This window comes from Aquarana catesbeiana, linkage group LG01 (genome assembly GCF_042186555.1).
Source record: "Aquarana catesbeiana isolate 2022-GZ linkage group LG01, ASM4218655v1, whole genome shotgun sequence".
NCBI lineage: Eukaryota > Metazoa > Chordata > Amphibia > Anura > Ranidae > Aquarana > Aquarana catesbeiana.
The window spans coordinates 572,069,829-572,092,696 of NC_133324.1; the positions used below are offsets into that span (position 1 = coordinate 572,069,829).

General features: G+C 42.9%; 1 protein-coding gene across 1 annotated transcript in view; it reads left to right on the top strand.

The window, feature by feature from the left end:
• ANXA3 (annexin A3) overlaps positions 1-22,868 on the top strand; it is a 101,377-nt gene that overhangs the window by 28,931 nt on the left and 49,578 nt on the right. Inside the window, exon 3 of the mRNA XM_073597445.1 lies at positions 14,118-14,205. Within this exon, the coding sequence (XP_073453546.1) occupies positions 14,118-14,205 (88 nt within the window). The remainder of the gene's footprint in view (positions 1-14,117; positions 14,206-22,868) is intronic.

The following is a 22,868-nucleotide window of genomic DNA, read 5'->3' on the forward strand; positions in this document are numbered from 1 at the left end:
AAGGGTTAAAAACCACCGGAGGTGCTTTGCCGGCGGTGTAGCTGCGCTGTCCCATTGATTTCAATGGGCAGGAGCGGTATACACTCCGCTCCTTCACCGCTCCGAAGATGCTGCTAGCAGGACTTTTTTTCCCGTCCTGCTAGCGCACCGCTCCAGTGTGAAAGCTATCGGGGTTTTCACACTGGAGACAAAGCAGCGGCACTTTCGGGACAGTTTGCAGGCGCTATTATTAGCGCAATAGCGCCTGCAAACCGCCCCAGTGTGAAAGGGCCCTAAATGCTCAGTGTATCTAGATCAATGGTGTTTACCAAAGAAAGTTTATTTGTAAACTAGATAATATGATCTGTGCAAAAATAAGTGAAGTGTTGAAATATTGCTTAGTCAAGCTGTGTACAGAACATAGCATCCTGTCAGGAGATTAGGGATGTGTAGACACATAATTTTTAAAACTGGAGACTAGACAATGTAGCTGTACAAAAAAATTCACATTTAGTAAGAGAAAAGAAGCCATTATGCATTTGGTTGATTTTTTTTTTTTTTTTATGGATACACAGTTCAGTATAAAATAATATTCCATAAAGTTTTTGGTCTCTGGTTAAAAATTAAACGTATCTTCTATCTGATGCTGACATTAGCTCATTATTAAATGAAGTTTACCAGTGAACATAAAATGCTATAATTGGAGATAAGAACTGTTTGAACCTTATTCAGCTGTGTCCAGTGCTGAATCCACCCCCCCCCCCCCCCCAGCCTTTTGTAGTCCATGTCCTATCTGCATTCATACACTGCAGGGATGCTTGCATGGCATTTCTCAGGATGAGTTTCCTGATGGTGACAGCAGTGGACTTTGCTGGACAATTAATGTGAGTAGAAGCCTGTATTAAGCTCACAAGCTGCTCTCAGTTTAGGCATCTGGGTGGATCCCAGTTGTAAAGTCAGGATCTTTCTGGACTGGCTCAGTGATGGCTGACAGCGGGCTAAAGCTGAAAACTGGTCACAGGAGTGCAGAACAAACTGCACTCCTGTGATCCCCAGGAGAAGTGCAGCCAAAATAGCTTTGGCTATACTTATCCTTTTTATTCTGCCCACTGTCCTATTTTTCACTTTCACTATTCTTCTGCACACTATTCTTCTTCTACAATTCTCTCCTACACATAATGCCTCCTGTCATACCCTATGGGCTCCTTTACTGCATATTTTATGCACTGTCTTACTCGCAGCACTCCTCTCTTGCACACGCTGCCTCAACACTCCACTCCTGCACAGATTACCCCCCTTTATTACCCCCTGCACCCTTCTTCTGCACACAATTCTCCCCATAATACCCTCTGCACACCTGCTGTCATATACTCCACACTCTTTCCTGCACTTTTGGCTTCTGTCATACCATCAGTGTTCTCCTGCACAAACTGCCAGTTGTCATACCCTCCACTCTTGTGTGTATTGCCCACTGTCCCACCCCCTGCACGTTTCTCCCATACCTGTGTCCAGCTGTCATGCCTTCAGCACACCTTTCCCACACATACTGCTCACTGTCATTGCCTTCACATTCCTTTTCAGTACATACTGTCAGCTGTCATACTGTACAGTACATACTGTCAGCTGCCCTTTGCACCCCTTTCCTGCATATAGTGCACGTTAAGGCACTTCTTTAGCATCGTTTTTATAGCCCCAATTTTTCCTGTTCTGGAACAGGCACACATTTTTTACCTTGTTTAAAGCTAAAATTTTAGTGATTGTTTTTATGTAATTTTCAAATGTGGTACAGCTGCAGATGCAGCTTGATTTTGTAAATTTACTGGTAGTAATGTGTGCTATAAATGACCTTAAGATCCACATGAAATGTTTGTGTGTAATAAAGCAGCCACATTCCTGGCTGTACATCTCTTCCTATGCTAATTTTGGCTCTTACCTTCATAGTGTGGTTTATAAGGCAGATCTGAATTATTTTATCAATAACGTTGTTGCTATTAAAGTGACAACCATGGAGAGTTAAATAGTTGTAAAATGTTAGGCTTTTTATGGTATGAATGTGCAGCTGTACATATATTGCAGTAGAGCTAGATTTTCCAGTTTCTAGCAACCAAAGTTTATAATCATGTTACTATTGAAATACACAGTCCCTGTACTTCCAGTCTTCTACAGGGCTATTTAAAAAGTGATCCAAAGCAACCCCTCTACACCAATAAAAAGTGAAATATGAATAATTATTTTGGATAATTTTTACCATCATTGCACCCTTTTTTTTTTTTTTTTTATAACTGGAACGCCTCAAACATTTTTCCAATATTAATAAATCCACAAATAATTATGCGCTCTGTGCTAGAGGGTAATGCTGCACACCATGTTCCCTAAAACCAAAATAATAGAGTGCGCAAAATCTCTGACCATAAATGATCAAATGAAAGCAAACAAAGTGATAAAAACAATATCAGCGTTATTAAATAAAACCACCAATAAGGTGGAAAAAGGCATATTCAATATAAATCAAACAGTGATATAGTAGAAATGAAAGTCCACTCCCCAAAGGGATATACAGGGCTCCATTAGGGGGGGGCAATATAAAAAAAAAAAATCTTGCGTTTTTTTAAAATGAAAGTCCATTCCCAAAATGTTTCAGGGCTCCACTAGGGGACCAGTGTGTAGAATCTTGTGTGAAAATGAAATGCCACATATCCACATGTTTTAGTCCGAAGCACCTCAGACATAGCTATATGAATGACTTTACCGATAACCAGGAGCTCCAGATTATTAGAGATCACTAGAGCAGGATACACCAAATACGAATCACACCAGAGTATGGTAACAACCTCCACGCCTACCAGGTCCTCTGCTGGCTGTCTGGAAAGCGCAATTCTCTGCAGTAAGATTCAAAGAAAATAGAGGACCATAGAGAAATCTTATTAAAAACGCCAATATATTTAATGAAAATATTCTCACAAGCATCTCAGGATAACAAAAGCTCACAGGCACCATGCTGCGGTATACCAGGGGTTGTGATGACATCATAGGCTGGTAGCCCCCCCATACGTATTTAGTCTATGCAAGAGATATTCTCAGGGGACGTTTCTTTGTGATAAATAAGGCATATCTCTGCATTGGTTCTAACTCTCCTTAACGCTATCAAAACTAAGAAAAGAAGTTTGTGATACCAGTTGTATTAGGTCCTTGCACTCGCTTGATAGAATACATATTTCCCTTTACAAAAACAATAGATCGCCTAAAATGTGGCTAGTTGTGGTGGCCACAAAACCTGGTTAATGATGTTACAAAGTCGGTGAGCCCTAATTCAGCCAGTATTCTGGCCTAAACCCTGGAGAACAGGACAATAGCTCATTGTAGTGCACAATGTAATGAGCTGGTGGGGGAAAGCCTGGAATGTGACTGAATGGAAAATCTTTTGTGAAAACGATTATCAGAACTTCCTGATACAGAGGATGTGCACAGGCTATGTTGCAGCCTACGGTAAATCATTTATTTGAGTCCAGAATTTGTTGAGACCGTGTAGGAGAAAATACGTGGCTATTTGAAGAACTGTGTTTGTTTTATCATGCTCCACTGCTTTGTGGTAAGGCGGCTTTTTATTGTGGCAGTAATTAGCACTGGCACAGAAACATTTGTGATGGGTGGATACTAAGCCAATATGATCCCAAGTGACTCAGACATTAAAGGAGAATCCTAGATAAAACCATGCTGCTTACAAGCATTAGAAAAAGTGCCTAGAGAACCATACTTTAAAGTGTATGCTAAGCCAATAACTTTTTTTTTTTTCTAGTTTTGGGTCACGTGGAAAAGGATTAGAACTACTGGCAGGTTTTTTTACTTTTTTTTTTTTTTTTTTCAGGGCTCTGATGGAGAGATTTACCCTCATTTTCTGTCCTGCTGACAACAATCTTAGGTCCGGTTCACACCCATGCAGTTTGCTTTTGATCATTTCTACAGTGCTCTTTGCTGTGCGTTTTGCACATGCTATTTTACAGCGATTTGCATTTTTTATGCTTTTTTTTTTTTTCTTTCAATTTGTTGTTGGACAGATTAAAAAAACACAAAACTCAAATGATGCAGAGACTTAAAAAAAGCACAGATGGGAACGTGTCCCATAGGAAACCATTTTAAATGAACTGCAGTGCTTTCTGCAAAAAGCACCAAAAAATGCATACTGAGCCTTACAAGACAGGAATGAAAATCTTCAGTAGGGAAACATACGGGTTCTGATGGGGTTTTAGCCTTCCTATACTTTACAAAAAAAAAAAAATTCTGTCTGTTTTTGTTGAAGAGTTATCGTCTTTTCTTGGCTCGTAAAACATTGTCAGAAGTAGAGGAAGTGGGGGGGGAGGAATTTTTCTAACCTAGCAGAAAAACCTGATCATGGTTCAAACTCTTCCACAGTATATCCAAAACGAAGGAAAACAATTTCAGCTGGTTACAATGCTGTGAAAAAGTATTTGTCTCCTTCCTTTTTTGGCATATTTGTCACACCTAAACGATTCTGATCACCAAACACATTTTTAATATGTAAATACAAAATTCTGTTTTTATTAAGGGAAAAAAGCTGTCCAAACCTGTCTGGCCCTATGTGAAGAAGTATTTGCCCTCTAAACCTAATTATTTGTGCCACCCTTCACGGCAACAACTCCAATCAAGCGCTTGCAATAACTGGCAATGGGTTTTTCACTTTTTTTTTTTTTTTTTTCCACATTGCTCTGGAGCAATTTTGGCCTACTCTTCTTTGCAGAATTGTTTTATTTCAGCCACATTGGAGGGTTTTCAAGCATGAACGGCCTTTTTAAGGTCATGCCACAGCATCTCAATCGAATTTAAAGTGGAGGGCCACCCTGAAAAAAAAATTACACCAAAAATCCTAAAAAAATAAAAGCATTTGAAAAAAAAAAAAATTAAACTTACCTAAACCGTTGTTGCTAGGCAGTCTTCCTAATCTGCCTCTTCCTCTTCTTCTGCTCCTCGGTGAGCGGCCCCGTTGTCTTCTGGGAACTGTGTGTGTTCCCAGAACACCACGGGGCCATTCACAGAGCACCGCGCCGCTCGCGCACAGTAGGAAACTGGCAGTGAAGCTGCAAGGCTCCACTGCCTGTTTCCCTTACCTAGGATGGCAGTGCCGAGGGACGGGTCGGCCTCGGACGGCCGACATCGCGGGCACCCAGGACAGGTAAGTACTTATTTAAAGTCAGCAGCTACAGTGTTTGTAGCTGCTGACTTTTAATTTTAATTTTGTTTTTTTGGCCGGAATCCCGCTTTAAGTCCGGACTTTGACTTTGAGGTCAAACTAATGACTGGTCGGTCTCCTTCAGAATTTTCTGGTAGAGCACAGAATTCATGGTTCCATCAATTATGGCAAGTCGTCCAGCCCCAGACCATCAAACAACACCACAATATTTGACTGTTGGTATGAGGTTCTTTTTATGAAATGCTTAGTGTTACACCAGAAGTTCAACTTTTGTTTCAGTCCACAGAATATTTTACAGAAAGTCTTGGGGATAATCAAGATGTTTTTTGGCAAATGTGAGAGAAGCCTTGGAGTTCTTTTTGGTCAGCAGTGGCTTTTGCTTTGGAACTCTCCCCATGGATGCCATTTTTGTCCAGTCTCTCATTGTTGAATCATGAACACTGCCATTAACTGAGGCAAGAGAGGCCTGCCCTTCTTTAGATGATGTTCTGGGTTCTTGTATGACCTTCTGGATGAGTCGTCATTATGCTCATGTAGTAATTTTGGTAGGCTGGCCACTCCTAGGTTCACCACTGTTTCACGTTTTCTCTATTTGTGGATAATGGCTCTCACTGTACTTTGCTGGAGTCCCAAAGCCTTAGAACTGGCTTTGTAACCCTTTCCAGACTGATGCATGTCAATTACTTTTTCCCCATCTGTTCTAGAATTTCTTTAGATTGCGGCTTGATGTGTTGCTTTTTGAGATCTTTACTGCGCTTCACTTTCACGGTCAGACCGCTTCTATTGAAATACTTTTCTTTATCGTACATCACGGGACATAGAGCAACAGTGATAACTGTATGGGTTATATGGCACCTTCAGGTGATGGACACTGGCACACCTTAAACAGGAAGTTCCATTCCCCATATGACCCCTCCCCTTACCGGGAGTACCTCCAGTTTTTTTTTCTCCGGTGTTGATAACGAGTAAAGATGTGCTGTGCTGAGCTCTGCTGGAATATTCCTTGCTGGGGCAAGCCATGCAACCGGATCCATTCAAAGTGTCTTTTCCAGGCCGAATTGAATGGTACCCGGGCCTCGTGTCCGAAGAAATGAGGTTTTACCTGTAACTCTTCTCTTTTTTTTTTTTTTTTTTAGAGAGCTGGACCCTGGGATCCAGTATTTGTTTTTTTTTTAGCCATATTCGTGGTGGGGTGCTTTTTTACAGGCCCAGGGCTGTGGATCCCCCAATATAAAGGGGGATATAAAAAAACCCTGAAGGTTTTTTAATGGAGCCCACCGTGAGTGGTGAAGATTGGGTCTGTTACCACAGAACCCTGCAACTGGATAAGGTAAGAGAGATTCCTAAGGAATTTTTCAAATTCTTGTGGGTTTTCTCCTTTAACCACTTGCTTACTGGGCACTTCAACCCCCCTCCTGCCCAGACCAATTTTGAGCTTTCAGCACTGTCGCACTTTGAATGACAATTGCGCGGTCATACAACACTGTACCCAAATGAAATTTTTATCATTTTTTTCCCACAAATAGAGCTTTCTTTTGGTGGTATTTGATCACATCTGGGATTTTTATTTTTTGCTAAACAAACAAAAAAAGATGGACATTTTTGAAAAAAAAAAAAATCATGTTTCATAGTTTGTTATAAAATTTTGCAAGCAGGTAATTTTTCTCCTTCATTGATATGCGCTGATGAGGCAGCACTGGTGGGCACTGATAGGCTGCACTGATGGGCACGGATAGGCACAGATAAGGCGGCACTGATGGGCACAGTTAAGGCGGCACTGATAGGCACAGTTAAGGCGGCACTGATGGGGACAGATAAGGCGGCACTGATGGGGACAGATAAGGCGGCACTGATGGGGACAGATAAGGCGGCACTGATGGCCACGGATGGGTGGCACGGATGGGTGGCACGGATGGGTGGCACGGATGGGTGGCACGGATGGGGGGGCACTGATGGGTGGCACTGATGGGCACTTATGGGCACTGGTAGGTGACACTGATAGGCTGCACTGATGTGGGTGCTGATGGGTGGTACTGATGGGTGGCACTGTGGGCACTGATGGGTGGCACTGTGGGCACTGATGGGTAGCACTGTGGGCACTGATGGGTAGCACTGTGGGCACTGATGGGTGGCGCTGATTGTTGGCACTGTGGGCACTGATGGGTGACGCTGGTGGGCACTGGTAGGCAGCACTGCTGCCTATTGCCTTGTGTTAGAAGATCGCCGTGATCGGGACTGATGTCCCGATCATGGCCGCCGGTGATCGGATTTTTTTTTTCCTCCTCGCGCTGTCAGCGCGAGGAGGAAAAATAGCCGATTACCGGCTCTGTTTACATCACATGATCAGCTGTCATTGGCTGACAGCTGATCATGTGGTAAGGGGTCGGGACCAACCCCTTACTCTGATCTGTGATCAGGCGAGTCTCATAGACTCGCTGATCACCGAGCGCGCCGCGCGCGCCCTGCAGGGGGCGCGCAGGCCGCTCATGCACGGGACGACGTCAATAGACGTCGTCCCGGCAATTTAGATCCGCGCTGTTGCCGTCATTTGGCAATGGCCCGGATCTGAAGCTGTTAAGTAAATGTTGTCATGCCTATAGTCACCACCGGGGGCTGTCAAGAGCACGTACCTGTTCCATGCTTGTCAGTCTCGATCTGTGTACAAGCTGCACGCTTCCTCCGGCTCAAGCTCCAGGTAAAGTCGTGGGAAAGGGGGGGGGGTTTCTCCTAGGAATGTCCCCCCACCTGGATAGCTTTACTCCAGGCAGAGGGAGCATGGCGTCAGACGGCGGTATGCCGCGCCGGTCCCGCCACCATTACGGCGATTCTCTTCGGCAGCTCTCCTCCACCCCAGTCCTCCATGCAGTCCGGTCAGGAGCGGAGCCCGCTCGCGCGGGAAAACGATCTATTTTAAAATGGATGGGGGGGCGCAATGGGTGGTCGGAGGAAGGGGGCAGGGCTTAGCAGCGTTGGCGTGCTTCAGCGTCCACAACGCGTGCTGTATAGCTATAAAATGCACCTTTTTTCAGGTGCATACAGTTAAAGGAGGGACACAGAGCAGACGGGTGGCATGTGAGTGGGTGACACAGGCATTCCTAGGCACATTTACTTAAGCATCAGGCTGAGCTTAATAGTAGCGGCAGTTGCTGGACTGCATGGAGGACTGGGGTGGAGGAGAGCTGCCGAAGAGAATCGCCATAATGGCGGCGGGACCGGCGCGGCATCCTGCCGTCTGATGCCATGCTCCCTCTTCTGAGCACAAACACAAAGGTACTACCAAAAAAATGGGGGGTGCATTTTTTCGGTAGTACCTCTGCGTTTGTGCTCAGCACTATGACCAGAGGAGGTGGTACAAATGCCACAAAAACCAAGGACACAAAGGGGTCGCCCTCAGGTCCTAATGACCTCCCTCTGCAAAACCATCCCGATCTAAGGAGGCTGGGCAGAGTGAGCCAGCGGGGTCATCAGGGGCTGAAATTGCTTCCGACACTTCAGCCCCTGTCTATATAACTGAGCAGGCTTTCGCCTCAGCTATGAGTGGTTTAGAGGAAAGATTGTTGGCTTTAATCACATCTTCACAGAGTGGAAGAAAATGCATTAGGCCCCCTTCTACCACCCGGGATCCTCAAACGGAGGAACTGTGGGAGGGGGAAGATGAATCCCCCTCAGGGGACGGTGAACAGGCTGATGATTCCCCTTTCGAGGAATCAACTTCTCACATGTTGAGAAGTTACTGATGCATTCTCTTACTGAAATGGTCCGCCCCACATTTAAGCTACCCTTAACGGAGTTGGTTGAAGAGCCCACTTCCTGTTTGGGTTCACTAAAGCCTCCGCAAGCCTTGCGTGCCTTTCCTGTCCATTCATTACTAGAAAAGCTTATGTATTCTGAGTGGGATAACCCAGATAAGCATGTTTTCCCTCCTAAAAAGTTTCAACACTTTATCCCATGGAGGAAAAATTTACTAAGATGTGGAGTATACCAGCAATAGACGCTGCTATATCCTCTGTGAATAAAAGTTTGACTTGTCTGGTTGACAATGCACAAATGTTTAGGGATCCAACTGATAAAAAAATTGGAATTCCTGTTTAAAAAAACATTTTCTCTTTGGCAGGTTCAGTGGCAGCAATTGGGGTATGTCAGTCCTCGAGAGACAATTTGAAACAGGTACTCTAGGTGTTCCCTGAACAGCAGGCCCAGGAATTAGCTGAACTGCCAGCGGCTTTGTGTTTTCCAATTGACGCAGTCAGAGATTCTATTCTTCAAACCTCTCGCCTTATGCTTGGGTTGGTATATATGCATAGAATCTTATGGTTAAAAAGTTGGTCAGCCGAAGCGCCATGCAAAAAGCTCCTGGCTGGTTTTCCTTTCTACGGTGAAAAGCTGTTTGGAGAGGATTTGGACAAATATATCCAAAAAATATCAAGTGGGAAAAGTACCCTTTTGCCAGTTAAGAAAAAGACTAAATGTCCCTCATTTAAAAGGGCTCTTTCTCCAGTGCCAGGGGCATCCGCCTCCAGGCAGTCGCGACGGCCTCCACCGTCAGGTTCAAGAGGTAAACATCAGGGTCAACCCCAGGGACAAAAGAAGTCCTGGAGGAGGAAACCCGCAAGACAGAACGCTGGAACAAGAAGATTCAGGCACTAGATTTTTCAATGCGTTTGTCGCCAAAAGTGCGCCAGAGCCTCAGTTGGTGGAAGATATCCGAGAATCTGCAGAAGGGGAAATCCTCCTTACCAGTTACCTGGAAGGTGGTAACAGATGCCAGCCTTTTAGGTTGGGGAGCAGTCCTAGAAGAAGCGTCTGTCCAAGGGAAAGGGTCCAGAACCGAAAGGACCTTGCCCATCAACATTCTAGAGAATCGGGCAGCACGTCTAGCCCTAAGGGCCTAGACATTCAGGTGGCAGAATTCTCCTGCCAGGATTCAATCCGACAATGCCACAGCAGTGGCTTATATCAATCACCAAGGGGGCACCAGAAGTCAGGCAGCCCAGGGAGAAGTAAACCATATCCTAACCTGGGCAGAAAAACATGTGCCGTGCATATTGGCAATCTTTGTTGTTCCCAGGGGAATGGTCCCTTCACCCCGACATCTTCCTGGCTATATGCCAAAGATGGGGGATCCCGGATGTAGATCTGTTTGCATCCAGGTTCAACAACAAAGTCGACAACTTTGTGTCACGAACAAGGGATCCACTCGCATGCGAAACAGATGCATTGGTGACCCCGTGGGATCAACCTCACTGATTTATGTATTCCCTCCTAATCTGCTGCTACCTTGACTTCTTCGCAGGATCAAGTGGGAAAGGAAGTCTGTAGTTCTTGTGGCCCAGAAGATCTTGGTATGCAGAAATAGTAAAAATGATGTTAGGGGCCCCATGGACCCTACCACCACGTCCAGACCTGCTATCGCAGGGACCAGTCTTCCATCCTACTTTACAAATGCTAAATTTAATGGTTTGGCTATTGAAACTCACATTCTAAAGAATCGTGGGCTTTCTGGCTCAGTGATACCTACCTTGATTAATGCAAGGAAGCCAGCTTCCAGAGTCATTTATTATGGAGTCTGGAAGGCATATAAAAATAGAAGGTAAGAGAGAGGCACTGCTCCCTTAAGGATAATGGGATTTTAATTGGAGATATAGACGTCTGTTACCAAGGTGAATATATATTCACCAGAGTATGGTTTAAGAAAGACAACACATTTATATATATATATATTCTGGAAGGCATATGTTTCTTGGTGTTAATCCAGGGTTTGGCATCCTAGGAAGTATGTCATAGTTAGAATTCTTACCTTTTTGCAAATGGGGCTAGAGATGAAACTGGCCTTGAGTACTATCAAGGGCCAAGTCTCTGCCTTATCAGTATTGTTTCAATGTCCGCTAGCTTTGCATTCTTTGGTCCGAAGCTTTATACAAGGGTAACGCGGCTTAATCCACCGGTTAGAGCACCCCTGAACCCTTGGGACTTGAATTTAGTTCTGTCGGCATTACAGAAACGGCCTTTTTAGCCGATATGACATATTCCTTTGGTCAAGGAAGCTAGTTTTTCTGTTACCCTTCTTGCAGAAGAAATGGCTATCAGAGTTGGTGGGTCTTTCTTGTAAAGAGCCATATTTAATTGTTCACAAGGATAGGTAGTATTGCATCCTCATCCTAGCTTTCTGCCAAAGGTGGTTTCAGGTTTTTACCTACACCAGGATATTGTTTTACCTTCATTTTTTCCAGAACCCGGTTCTAAGGAAGAAAAGTCACTACATTCTTTAGATGTAGTGAGAGCAGTCAGGATCTATTTGAAGGTGACTGCTCAGATTTGGAAAACAGATGTTTTGTTCGTGTTGCCTGAAGGTCCTAGGAAAGGACAGGCAGCATCGAAATCCACTATTGCCAAATTGATTCGGCCGGTAATTATTCAAGCTTATGGCTTGAAGAGGAAGGTTCCACCTTTTCATGTCAAAGCGCACTCCACCAGGTCTGTTAGTGCTTCATGGGCAGTGCATCACCAAGCCTCCATGGCTTAAATCTGCAAGGCTGCAACTTGGTCTTTAGTCCATACATTCACCAGATTCTATCAGGTGATTTAAGAAGTCATGAGGACATCGCCTTTGGGTCAGTGTGCTGCAGGCAGCAGTATAGGTCCTCAGGTCTGATTGCACCCTATTTTTGTTTGTGTCCCCTCCCCTCAGGTGGCATTGCTCTGGGACATCCCATACAGTTATTACTGTGGCTTTGTGTCCCATGATGTATGATAAAGAAAATAGGATTTTTATAACCGCTTATCTGTAAAATCCTTTTCTTGGAGTACATCACGGGACACAGAGGTCCCTCCCCTCTTTCTGGTTACATGTGTATTGCTTTGCTACAAAACTGAGGTACTCCTGCTAAGGGGAGGGGTTATATGGGGAATTGAACTTCCTGTTTAGGGTGTGCCAGTGTCCATCACCTGAAGGTGCCATATAACCCATACAGTTATTACTGTGGCTCTGTGCCCCGTGATGTACTTCAAGAAAAGGATTTTACGGGTAAGCTGTTATAAAAATCCTATTTTTTTACAGCACTGTATATATTTAATATAAATCTATAGATTATTTTAAGTGCTATATGCCAATACCCTTTCCACTCTCTCTAAATGGTGGAAAAAGTATTGGAGTGGAAATATTTCACAGCGCCTCCCAGGACTGTTAGGGAAATAGGATTTAGATCTTTTAGTGGGCACATTAAAGACAAGAAAATGATTAGGATGTGTTTAGCCTAATGCCTACTTCCATAAATGCACCTTAAGCCTCGGTTCACACCAGATGCGGTGCGAATTCAATGCCAATTCGGCACTGCATGTAAATAGCAACCCGTCTATGCGAACTGTTTGCAGAGTGTATGTTACGTTAACGAGACCCCGCAATAGGTTTTCAAAACGCAGTGCAATTTGCAGAATTGGATCGCATGACCTGCAGACAAAAAAGGTTCCTGCACCAGTTTGATGCGAATGCAGTGCAATTTGAGCCATACAGATCCATGGCTCAAATCGCACCCCAGAGACGCCACATGTAATCCTGTGCGAATTACATGCAGTGTTTCGCACCGCAGCAGTGTGAACCCAGGCTGAACATAGCATAGCACATGGCAATTTGAACTTGACATCAGTCTATTGGGTTGATTTACTAAAACTGGAGAGTGCTAAATCTGATGCAGCTATGCATGGTAGCCACTCAGCTTCTAACTTCAGCTTGTTCACTTGAAATTGCACCAGAGTAGCACAGGAACCTTTTCCAAAATTGCACCACACAGAGTTGCATTAATGTGAATGGGCAACATTGAAAATAATGTGATTTCCCTTGTCAGGTGATTCTGTGCGACTCGCGTTACATTAGATAATGCACGGGTATGAACCAGGATTGACTATGTACAAATGATAACATTTTTAACCACCTCACATCCGCGCTATGGCCGAATGACGGTCACAGCGCGGACCTGAATTCCCGGGAGGCCATCATATGACTGCCTCCCCCGTGCACGCTCCCTGCGTACACCCTACAGGGCGCGCGCCGAGCGCGCTGTGATCACCGAGTCACTGAGACTCGGGTGATCACCGATCTAAGTAAGGGGCCGGTCCCGGCCCCTTACCATGTGATCAGCTGTCAGCCAATGACAGCTGATCACATGATGTAAACAAAAGATCAGTAATTTTTTTTTTTTTTTTTTCTACTCCCGCTAACAGCGTGAGTAGAAAAAAAAGCCTATCACCGGCTCAGATGTCAGGGACATCGGTCCCGAAGTGGAATGGGCACATCTGCCTCATCAGTGCCACCTAATAGTGCCACCTATCAATGCCCACCTGTAGTGCCAATCAGTGCCGCCCATCACTGCCGCCTATCAGTGCCCATCACTGCTGCCTCATCAGCGTACATCAATGAAGTAGGAAAATGACCTGTTTTAAATTTTTTTTATAACAAAATATATAAATTATTTATTTATTTATTTTTTTTTAATTCAGTTTTTTACTTTTTTTTTTTAACAAAAAGTAAAAACCTGCAGAGGTGATCAAATAACACCAAAAGAAAGCTCTATTTGTGTTGAAACAATGATCTAAAAATTTCATTTGGGTACGGTGTTATATGACTGCGCAATTGTCATTCAAAGTGCGTAAGCGCTGAAAGCTCAAAATTGGTCTTGATAGGAGGGGGGTTTAAGTGCCCAGTAAGCAAGTGGTTAAACATATACTCTCTTCAAGCTAAACTGGATTGACAACAAAGGAAGACCATTTAATACTCACCATAACATGGAATTATTTTATTTGAATCTAAATTTCATGAATTGCTATGACTTATTTTCAGTATTCTGTTTAATTCATCATTTTTTTTTTATTTTTTATGTCGCTTAAATTTTAATAAAGCTTCATAGACTTTTTATTGATCATGTTTGATCACTCACAGGTTGGCAGCAGAGGAACTGTTAAAGATTTCCCTGGATTCAGTGCAGGAAGGGATGCTGATGCTGTCAGAAAAGCAATCAAAGGTCTTGGTAAGTTTTATTAATAAATCTGTGAAGCATAATAAAATAATCAAAATTGTTCCCTCTACCCCTGATGAATATATTTCTTGTTTTATCTAGGAAATTCTTACACTGAATAATATTTGCCTTACTACATGGCCCAGAGACCACCAACAGTCTGTTTCTCTGCTCCTCCAGGCTAGAATGTGGGTGGACAGCCTTATAGCCTAAAGAACATGGCAGCAGCAGACACTTCACTAGGATAGGATGAGGTTTCTGGTCCTGCTTTGTTCATGGTGATGGTGAGAGGGACAGTGACAAGAAGGGCAGCTTCAGTGAACTAGTCGTTGCAACCAAACTGGCAGGGAGGAAGACTGTAGACCACATTCCAGATCCCTGATGTGTGTATGATGGTTCTGGACTGATAGAATTCAAAATTGGTTTCAGATGGATATCCTGTAAGATTAGCTTTGTGTCAAAGTAGCAGATCCCTGTAGAAATATAGATCTGGGAGACCCCTATTCTGTTCCTAGGCTTCTACCTCTCTGGCGGCTAAAGAAGCACTTGCTGGATGGTAAATTCTTGGATGTGTACAGAGGAACGCCTGGCACAAAAGATCATCTCACTTAAAGGACTTTAAGGCTAAGTTCACTTTTGGAACATGTTAATGTTCCACCCATGTTTAGGGTGGAACATATAACATGTACCAGTTCTTGCCTCCTCTCCCAACAACCTCCCCTTCTCTCCCCACACATGCTGTCACATTTTAAAACAATTGAAAACAAACGGGGCTCCACCCACACAGCTGCATCATTCATTCAGAGTTCTGTGAATGAATGAACTACGCGTATTTTCAGCCACCTCGACCAATGGCTTGTAGCTCTCAATGAACTGCAAGTTTTCTGATGAGCACTCTTGTAGTTCATTATTCTTCCTGCAATTCAGTAACTGCTTGCCCGTATCGGAGGTACGGGCAGACAAGGTACTAATGGTTTGCAGTCCTGGCATTACACCTGTGATCTGTTGATGCATTTATTATTATTTTGTAAAAGGTGAACTTATCCTTCAAATGATAACCTCTTGTACCAGGCGCTCTTCTGTGCACATCCAATAATTTATCATGTATTCCAAATCTGGAAGGGAAACAGCCTACCATCTGTCATGAGAACTTGGAGTAAGGTACAGTGCCTTGAAAAAGTATTTATACCCCTTGAAATTTTGCACATTTTGTCATGTTACAACCAAAAACATAAATGTATTTTATATCATAGACCAGGGATATGCAATTAGCGGACCTCCAGCTGTTGCAGAACTACAAGTCCCATGAGGCATTGCAAGACTCTGACAGTCACAAGCATCACACCCAGAGGCAGAGGCATGATGGGACTTGTAGTTTTGCAACAGCTAGAGGTCCGCTAATTGCATATCCCTGTCATAGACCAACACAAAGTGGCACAAATTGTGAAGTAGAAGGAAAATGATAAATGGTTTTCAAATAAATATCTGAAAAGTGTTGCATGCATTGTATTCAGCCCCTTTCACTCTGATACCCCTAACTAATATCTGGTGAAACCAATTGTCTTCAGAAGTCACCTAATTAGTAAATGGAGTCCGCCTGAGTGTAATTTTAGTCTCTGTATAAATACAGCTGTTCTGTGAGGTTCTCATAGGTTTGTTAGAGAACCTCAGTGAACAAATAGCATAATGAAGGCCAAGGAACACACAAAACAGATCAGGGATCAAGTTGTGGAGAAATTTTAAAGCAGGGTTAGGTTATAAAAAAAAAAAAAAAAAAATCCTAAGCTTTTTATATCTCACGGAGCACTGTTCAAGCCAACATCTGAAAATGGAAAGTGGCACAACTGAAAACTTACCAAGACATGGCTGTTCACCTAAACTGGCAGGCTGGGCAAGGAGAGAATTAGTCAGAAAAGCAGCCAAGAGGCCCATGGTAATGCTGGAGGAGCTGCAGAGATGCACAGCTCAGGTGAGAGAACCTGTCCATAGGACAACTATTGGTCGTGCACTCCACAAATTTGGCCTTTATGGAAGAGTGGCAAGAAGAAAGCCATTGTTGAAAGAAAACCATAAGAAGTCCTGTTTGCAGTTTGCGAGAAGCCATGGTCACTGCAAACATGTGGAAGAAGATGCTCTGGTCCGATGAGACCGACATTGAATATTTTTTTTTTTGCCTAAAAGCAAAGCGCCATGTGTGGCGGAAAAATAACACTACATATCACCCTGAACACACTATCCCCATCGTGAAACATGGTAGAGGCAGCATCATGTTGTGGGAATGCTTTTCTTCAGCAGGGACAGGTAAGCTGGTGAGAGTTGATGGAAAGATGAATAGAGCTAAACACAGAGCAGTCTTAGAAGAAAACCTGTTAGTCTGCAAAAGACTTGAGACTGGGGCAGAGATTACATAGTTGCATAGTTACATAGTAGCTGAGGGCAAAAAAAGACACAAGTCCATCAAGTCCAACCTATGTGTGTGATTATATGTCGGTATTACATTGTATATCCCTGTATGTTGTGGTTGTTCAGGTGCTTAGCTAATAGTTTCTTGACACTATCGATGCTCCCCGCTGAGACCACCGTCTGTGGAAGGGAATTCCACATCCTTGCAGTAAAGAACCCTCTACGTAATTTAAGTTTAAACCTCTTTTCTTCTAATTTTAATGAGTGGCCACGAGTCTTGTTAAACTCCCTTCTGCGAAAAAGTTTTATCCCTATTGCGGGGTCACCAGTATGGTATTTGTATATTGAAATCATATCCCCTCTCAAGCGTCTCTTCTCCAGAGCGAATAAGTTCAGTTCTCGCAACCTTTTCTCGTAACTAATATCCTCCAGACCCTTTGTTAGCTTTGTTACCCTTCTTTGTACTCGCTCCATTTCCAGTACATCCTTTCTGAGGACTGGTTCCCAGAACTGGACAGCATACTCTAGGTGCGGCCGGACCAGAGTCTTGTAAAGCGGGAGAATTATTGTTTTATCTCTGGAATTAATCCCCTTTTTAATGCATGCCAATATTCTGTTTGCTTTGTTGGCAGCAGCTTGGCATTGCATGCCACTGCTGAGCCTATCATCTACTAGGACCCCCAGGTCCTTTTCCATCCTAGCTTCCCCAAGAGGTTCTCCCCCCAGTGTATAGATTGCATTCATATTTTTGCCACCCAAATGCATTTTTTTTACATTTTTCTACATTGAACCTCCTTTGCCATGTAGTTGTCCACCCCATTAAATTGTTCAGATCTTTTTGCAAGGTTTCCACATCCTGTAGAGAAGTTATTGCCTTGCTTAGCATCATTCGCAAATACAGAGTTTGAACTGTTTACCCCATCCTCCAGGTCGTTTATGAACAAATTAAACAGGATTGGTCCCAGCAGAGAACCCTGGGGGACCCCACTACCCACCCCTGACCATTCCGAGTACTCCCCATTTATCACCGCCCTCTGAACTCGCCCTTTGTGGCCAGTTTTCAATCCATGTACTCGTCCTATGGTCTATGCCAGCGGACCTTATTTTGTACAATAAACGTTTATGGGGAACTGCGTCAAATGCTTTGGCAAAATCCAGATACACCACGTCTATGGGCCTTCCTTTATCTAGATGGCAACTCACCTCCTCATAGAAGGTTAATAGATTGGTTTGGCAAGAACAATTTTAAATGAATCCATGCTCATTACTGCTAATGATACCATTCTCATTACTAAAATTTTGTATATAATCCCTTATCATCCCCCCCAAGAGTTTACATACTATCAATGTTAGGCTAACTGGTCTGTAATTCCCAGAGATGTATTTTGGGCCCTTTTTAAATATTGGTGCTACATTGGCTTTTCTCCAATCAGCTGGTACCATTTCAGTCAGTAGACTGTCAGTAAAAATTAAACTAAGTACCCTCGGGTGCAAGCCAGTCAGTTCCCGGTGATTTATTAATATTAAGTTTCCCAAGTTTAATTTTAATTCTGTCCTCTGTTAACCATGGAGGTCCTTCCTGTGATGTGTCATGAGGATAAACACTGCCCTTTTGGTTACTGAAGCCCCCCGATTCCCTCTTGAAGACTGAGGAGAAGAATAAATTCAATACCTTTGCCATCTCCTCATCCTTTGTAGTCAGATGTCCTTCCTCATTCTTTATGGGGCCAATATGGTCTGTCCTCCCTTTTTTACGGTTTACTTACTTAAGAATTTCTTGGGATTTTTTTTTGCTCTCCTCCGCTATGTGTCTTTCATGTTCTATCTTAGCCGTCCTTATTGCACCCTTACATTTCTTGTTGCATTCTTTATAAAGTCTGAATGCTGATGATGATCCCTAAACCTTGTATTTTTTGAAGGCCTTCTCCTTTGCTTTTATATGCATTTTTACATTGGAGTTAAGCCATCCAGGACTTTTGTTCACTCTTTTAAATGTATTAATGGGATGCATTGGCTAACGCCCTTATTTAATATGCTGTTAAAGCAAACCCATCTCTCCTCCGCGTTCTTTGTTCCTAAGATTTTATCCCAATTTATGCCTTCTAGCAAGGTTTGTAGTTTAGGGAAGTTGGCTCTTTTGAAATTCAGTGTCTTTGTATTCCCCTTATGTTTCCTATTTGTGTGATTTTATACTGAAGCCAATTGACCTGTGATCGCTGTTACCTGAATTGCCCCATATTTCCACATCCATGATCAGGTCTGTATTATTGGTAATCAGTAGATCCAGTAACGCTTTATTTCTAGTTGGTGCGTCTACCATCTGACCCATAAAATTGTCCTGCAAGACATTTAGGACCTGGCGAGCCTTGAATAAATGTGTGGTTCCTTCCGCCCAGTCTATGTCTGGATAGTTAAAATCCCCCATTATAACACTTCCCATCCTTGCTGCTAATCCAAATTGTGATAGGAGATCTGTCTTCCCTTCCGCCCTCAGGTTAGGGGGCCTATAGCACACTCCCAATATTATTTTCCCCTTAGCTTCATCCCTTTGGAGCTCTACCCATAAGATTTCCACCTCCTCCCTAGCTCCCTTAGTGATGTAATCTCTCACATTCACTTGTACATTTATTCTTTATATATAGGCATACCCCTCCCCCCTTTTTTACCATCTCTATCCTTGCGATAAAGGGTATACCCTTGAATGTTTGCCAGCCAATCATGAGAGCTGTTGAACCAGGTCTCTGAAATTCCCACAAAATCCAAATCCTCCTCGTACAACAGTATCTCTAGTTCACCCATCTTGTCCGCCAGGCTCCTGACATTGGTGAACATGCCACGTAGTTTAGGCCGGTCGCATATTATCCTCTTATTGGGTGTTCCGAGATTGCAACTAGGACTTGCAACCTACTTACCTTGGGCTTATGTGCTTTGGTCAACCTACCACTAATGCCCCCAATACTACCCTCTGGAATATGTTCCACGCTGACTAGCTCTACCTCTGGACTTTCCCCCCATATTGCCTATTTAAAAACCCCTCTAACTTTGTGGGCATCTTCATTCCCAGCTGACCTGCAGCCTCCTCATTTAGGTGCAGTCCGTCCCTTCTATAGTACTGGTTATCGACTGAAGTCGGCCCAGTCCTCCAGGAACCCAAACCCCTCCTTACTACACCTTCCAGGACAACAATCCTAAACATACAGCCAGAGCTACAATGGAATGGTTTAGATCAAAGCATATTCATGTGTTAGAATGGCCCAGTCAAAGTCCAGACCTAAATCTATTTGAGAATCTGTGGCAAGACTTTAAATTGCTGTTCCATCCAATCTGACAGAGCTTGAACTATTTTGCAAGGAAGAATGGGCAAACATTTCACTCTTTTTAGATGTGCAAAACCTGTAGAGACATACCCAATAAGACTTGTGGCAATATTTGCAGTGAAAAGTGGTTCTACAAAGTATTGACTCGGGGGCTGAATAGAAATACACGTCACGTTATTTGCATATTAATTTGTAAAAAAAATTACTTTATTACTTTTGTTGGTCTATCACATAAAATGGCAATACACATTTACGTTTTTGGTTGTAACATGACAAAATGTGGAAAATTTCAAGGGGTATGAATACTTTTTCAAGGCACTGTAAGTATTGCTAGGTCATACCATAAAACAAGCATTATATTGTTCTTCTCCTGGGTGTGGGGACAATTTAAACTTCTTTTTTTTTTTTATCTTTTTTTTATTACTGCATAGAGTTGGGCATTAAATAAGTCTTTGAGCATATAATGCTTATGACTCAGTGTTCATGTTGCACCAGGTTTTTCTATGTCAAAAACTCAGAAGTTGATTATTGGTGTTTTATATTAATTTGACCATTGTGCAATAAGGAAGCTAGCATATATACTCAGTGTGCCTTTTATTGGGAACATCAGATTGGTAATGCTAATGTTTACCATAAATCCTGTGTCCGCTGACCTAGCCAGGAAGTTCAGTCGCTCTTTGCCCAAATATTTTAACAAGCTATATGGTTGTGTGATCTAATAAACTGTATTTGTGGAAGAATATGCTAGATTAACTTCATTGTAGCATTTCAGAAACTGCTTCCTTCCTGGTATTTTCATACACTACAGTATTTAGTTTCAATGGGTGACAGGACCTTTTTGGTAGTAAAAGGTCAAATTAGAATGGTCAGATATGTATAAATTGATAGGAAGTTCACAGTTTAGACCTTAAAGTGGATGGACTGCAATAGCAGAGGTCCACATCGATGTGGATGAGCTGAAAATGGGGTTACAGTGAGTTGGTTGGGTGACTGATGCTTGAAAAGTATTCTGTGGGCCAACAGGTCTCAAATGTTAATTTGAAATACGGGGGGTAGAGTCAGCAGACTTTTTGGAAAATGCAACAAAAATCCACAGACCCGTCCTGATTTTTTGGCTAATGGCAAGGGGAATGGCATGAAGGTCCTAACTATCTGCAGCATCTAGACCTTGGTTGCTTTATTGATTTTCATGACTGCCCTCAGTGGATCCCCTAGCTGTGAGCACAGTCCCGTTGCAAACAAAAAGCAGCCTACAAAAAAACATTGCTGGATGTTATTTTGCATCCAACGTGTTGTGAATAAGGCCTTATATAGCCATATCATTGCTAACCTCACATTGTTCTTCGAATAGCTTTTAGTTTTTGCCCTATAGTCATTTTTCACCTCATCATTCACGAAAGTGTTCAACAATTATTCTTAAACAGTGACTTCTTTGAGCCTGCAAAGGAGGAAGCTGTAGCAAAACACAGTCAACTTGAGAAATGTCTGCATTTAAACACTTTTTGAAAAAAGTCCATTGTCTTAGTTGTGAACAAATGTAATCACTTCACAGGGCTGGGGGAAAAATATTTGTCTGGTTACAAGTCTAAAAAATATTCCTTTAAAGGAAATATGGCAAAAACTGTAGTAAATACTAAGTTTTTTAATAAGTGTTAGTCCACCAAGATTTTATACTTTAAATTAAAGTGTTACTAAACCCAGGACCCACAGTACACAGAAATGCAATTGTTTAACCACTTCCTTACCAGGCCAATTCTGACATTTCTCTCCTACATGTAAAAATCATCATTTTTTTGCTAGAAAATTACATAGAACCCCCAAACATTATATATGTTTTTTTGGCAAAGACCCTAGAGAATACAATGGCGGTTGTTGCAACTTTTTATCTCGCACGGTATTTGCGCAGGAATTTTTCGAACTTTTTTTTTTTGGGGAAAAAACAGTTTTATATTTAAAAAAAAAAAAAAAAACAATATAGTTAGCCCAATGTTTTTGCATATTGTGAAAGATGAAGTTACGCCGAGTAAATAGATACCTAACATGTCATGCTTCAAAATTGCACACGCTCGTGGAATGGCGCCAATGTTCGGTACTTAAAAATCCCCATAGGCGACGCTTGAAATTTTTTTACTGGTTACATGTTTTGAGTTAGAGGAGGTCTAGTGACAAAATGATTGCTCTTGCTCCAACGTTCGCGGCGATACCTCACATGTATGGTTTGAACACAGTTTTCATATGTGGGCGGGACTTACGTATGCGTTATCTTCTGCGTGCGAGCACACGGGGACAGCGGCGCTTTAAAATTTTTCTTTTTTTTTTTTTTTATTGATAATTATATTTTGTTTTGTTTTTTTTTTGTTTTTTTTTATTTTGACACTTTTTTGAAAAAAAAAAAAAAAAAACATTTTTGATCACTTTTATTCCTATTACAAGGAATGTAAACATCCCTTGTAATAGGAATATAACATGACAAGTCCTCTTAATAGTGAGATATGAGGTCAATAAGACCCCATATCTCACCACTAGGCTGGGAAGCCTGAAATAAAAAAAATAAATAAAACGATCACCGCTTCCTAGCCGAAGCGGCGCCGTTTTTTTGAATGGAGAGGCCGGGCGTGACGTTATAACATCGCGCCCGGCCTCCGATGATCATAGAGACTCCGGCGACCATCTGGTCCGCCGGAAATCTCTATGATCTACATATGGCGCTGGCGGATCCGCTCTCCGCCTCACCGATCGTAACGGTGAGTCGGAGCAAGCACCAGTGGGGGGGGAGTGTCCCCTCTCGCCTCCCATAGAAACGATCAAGCAGCGGAACGGCCGCTATGATCGTTCCTATGGTGTAGAGATTCACCGGCTGAAACCGGCAATATCTGAATGATGTCTGTAACTACAGGCATCGTTCAGATATGCCCGCCCAAAGCCCAGGACGTCATATGACGTGGGCGGGCGGGA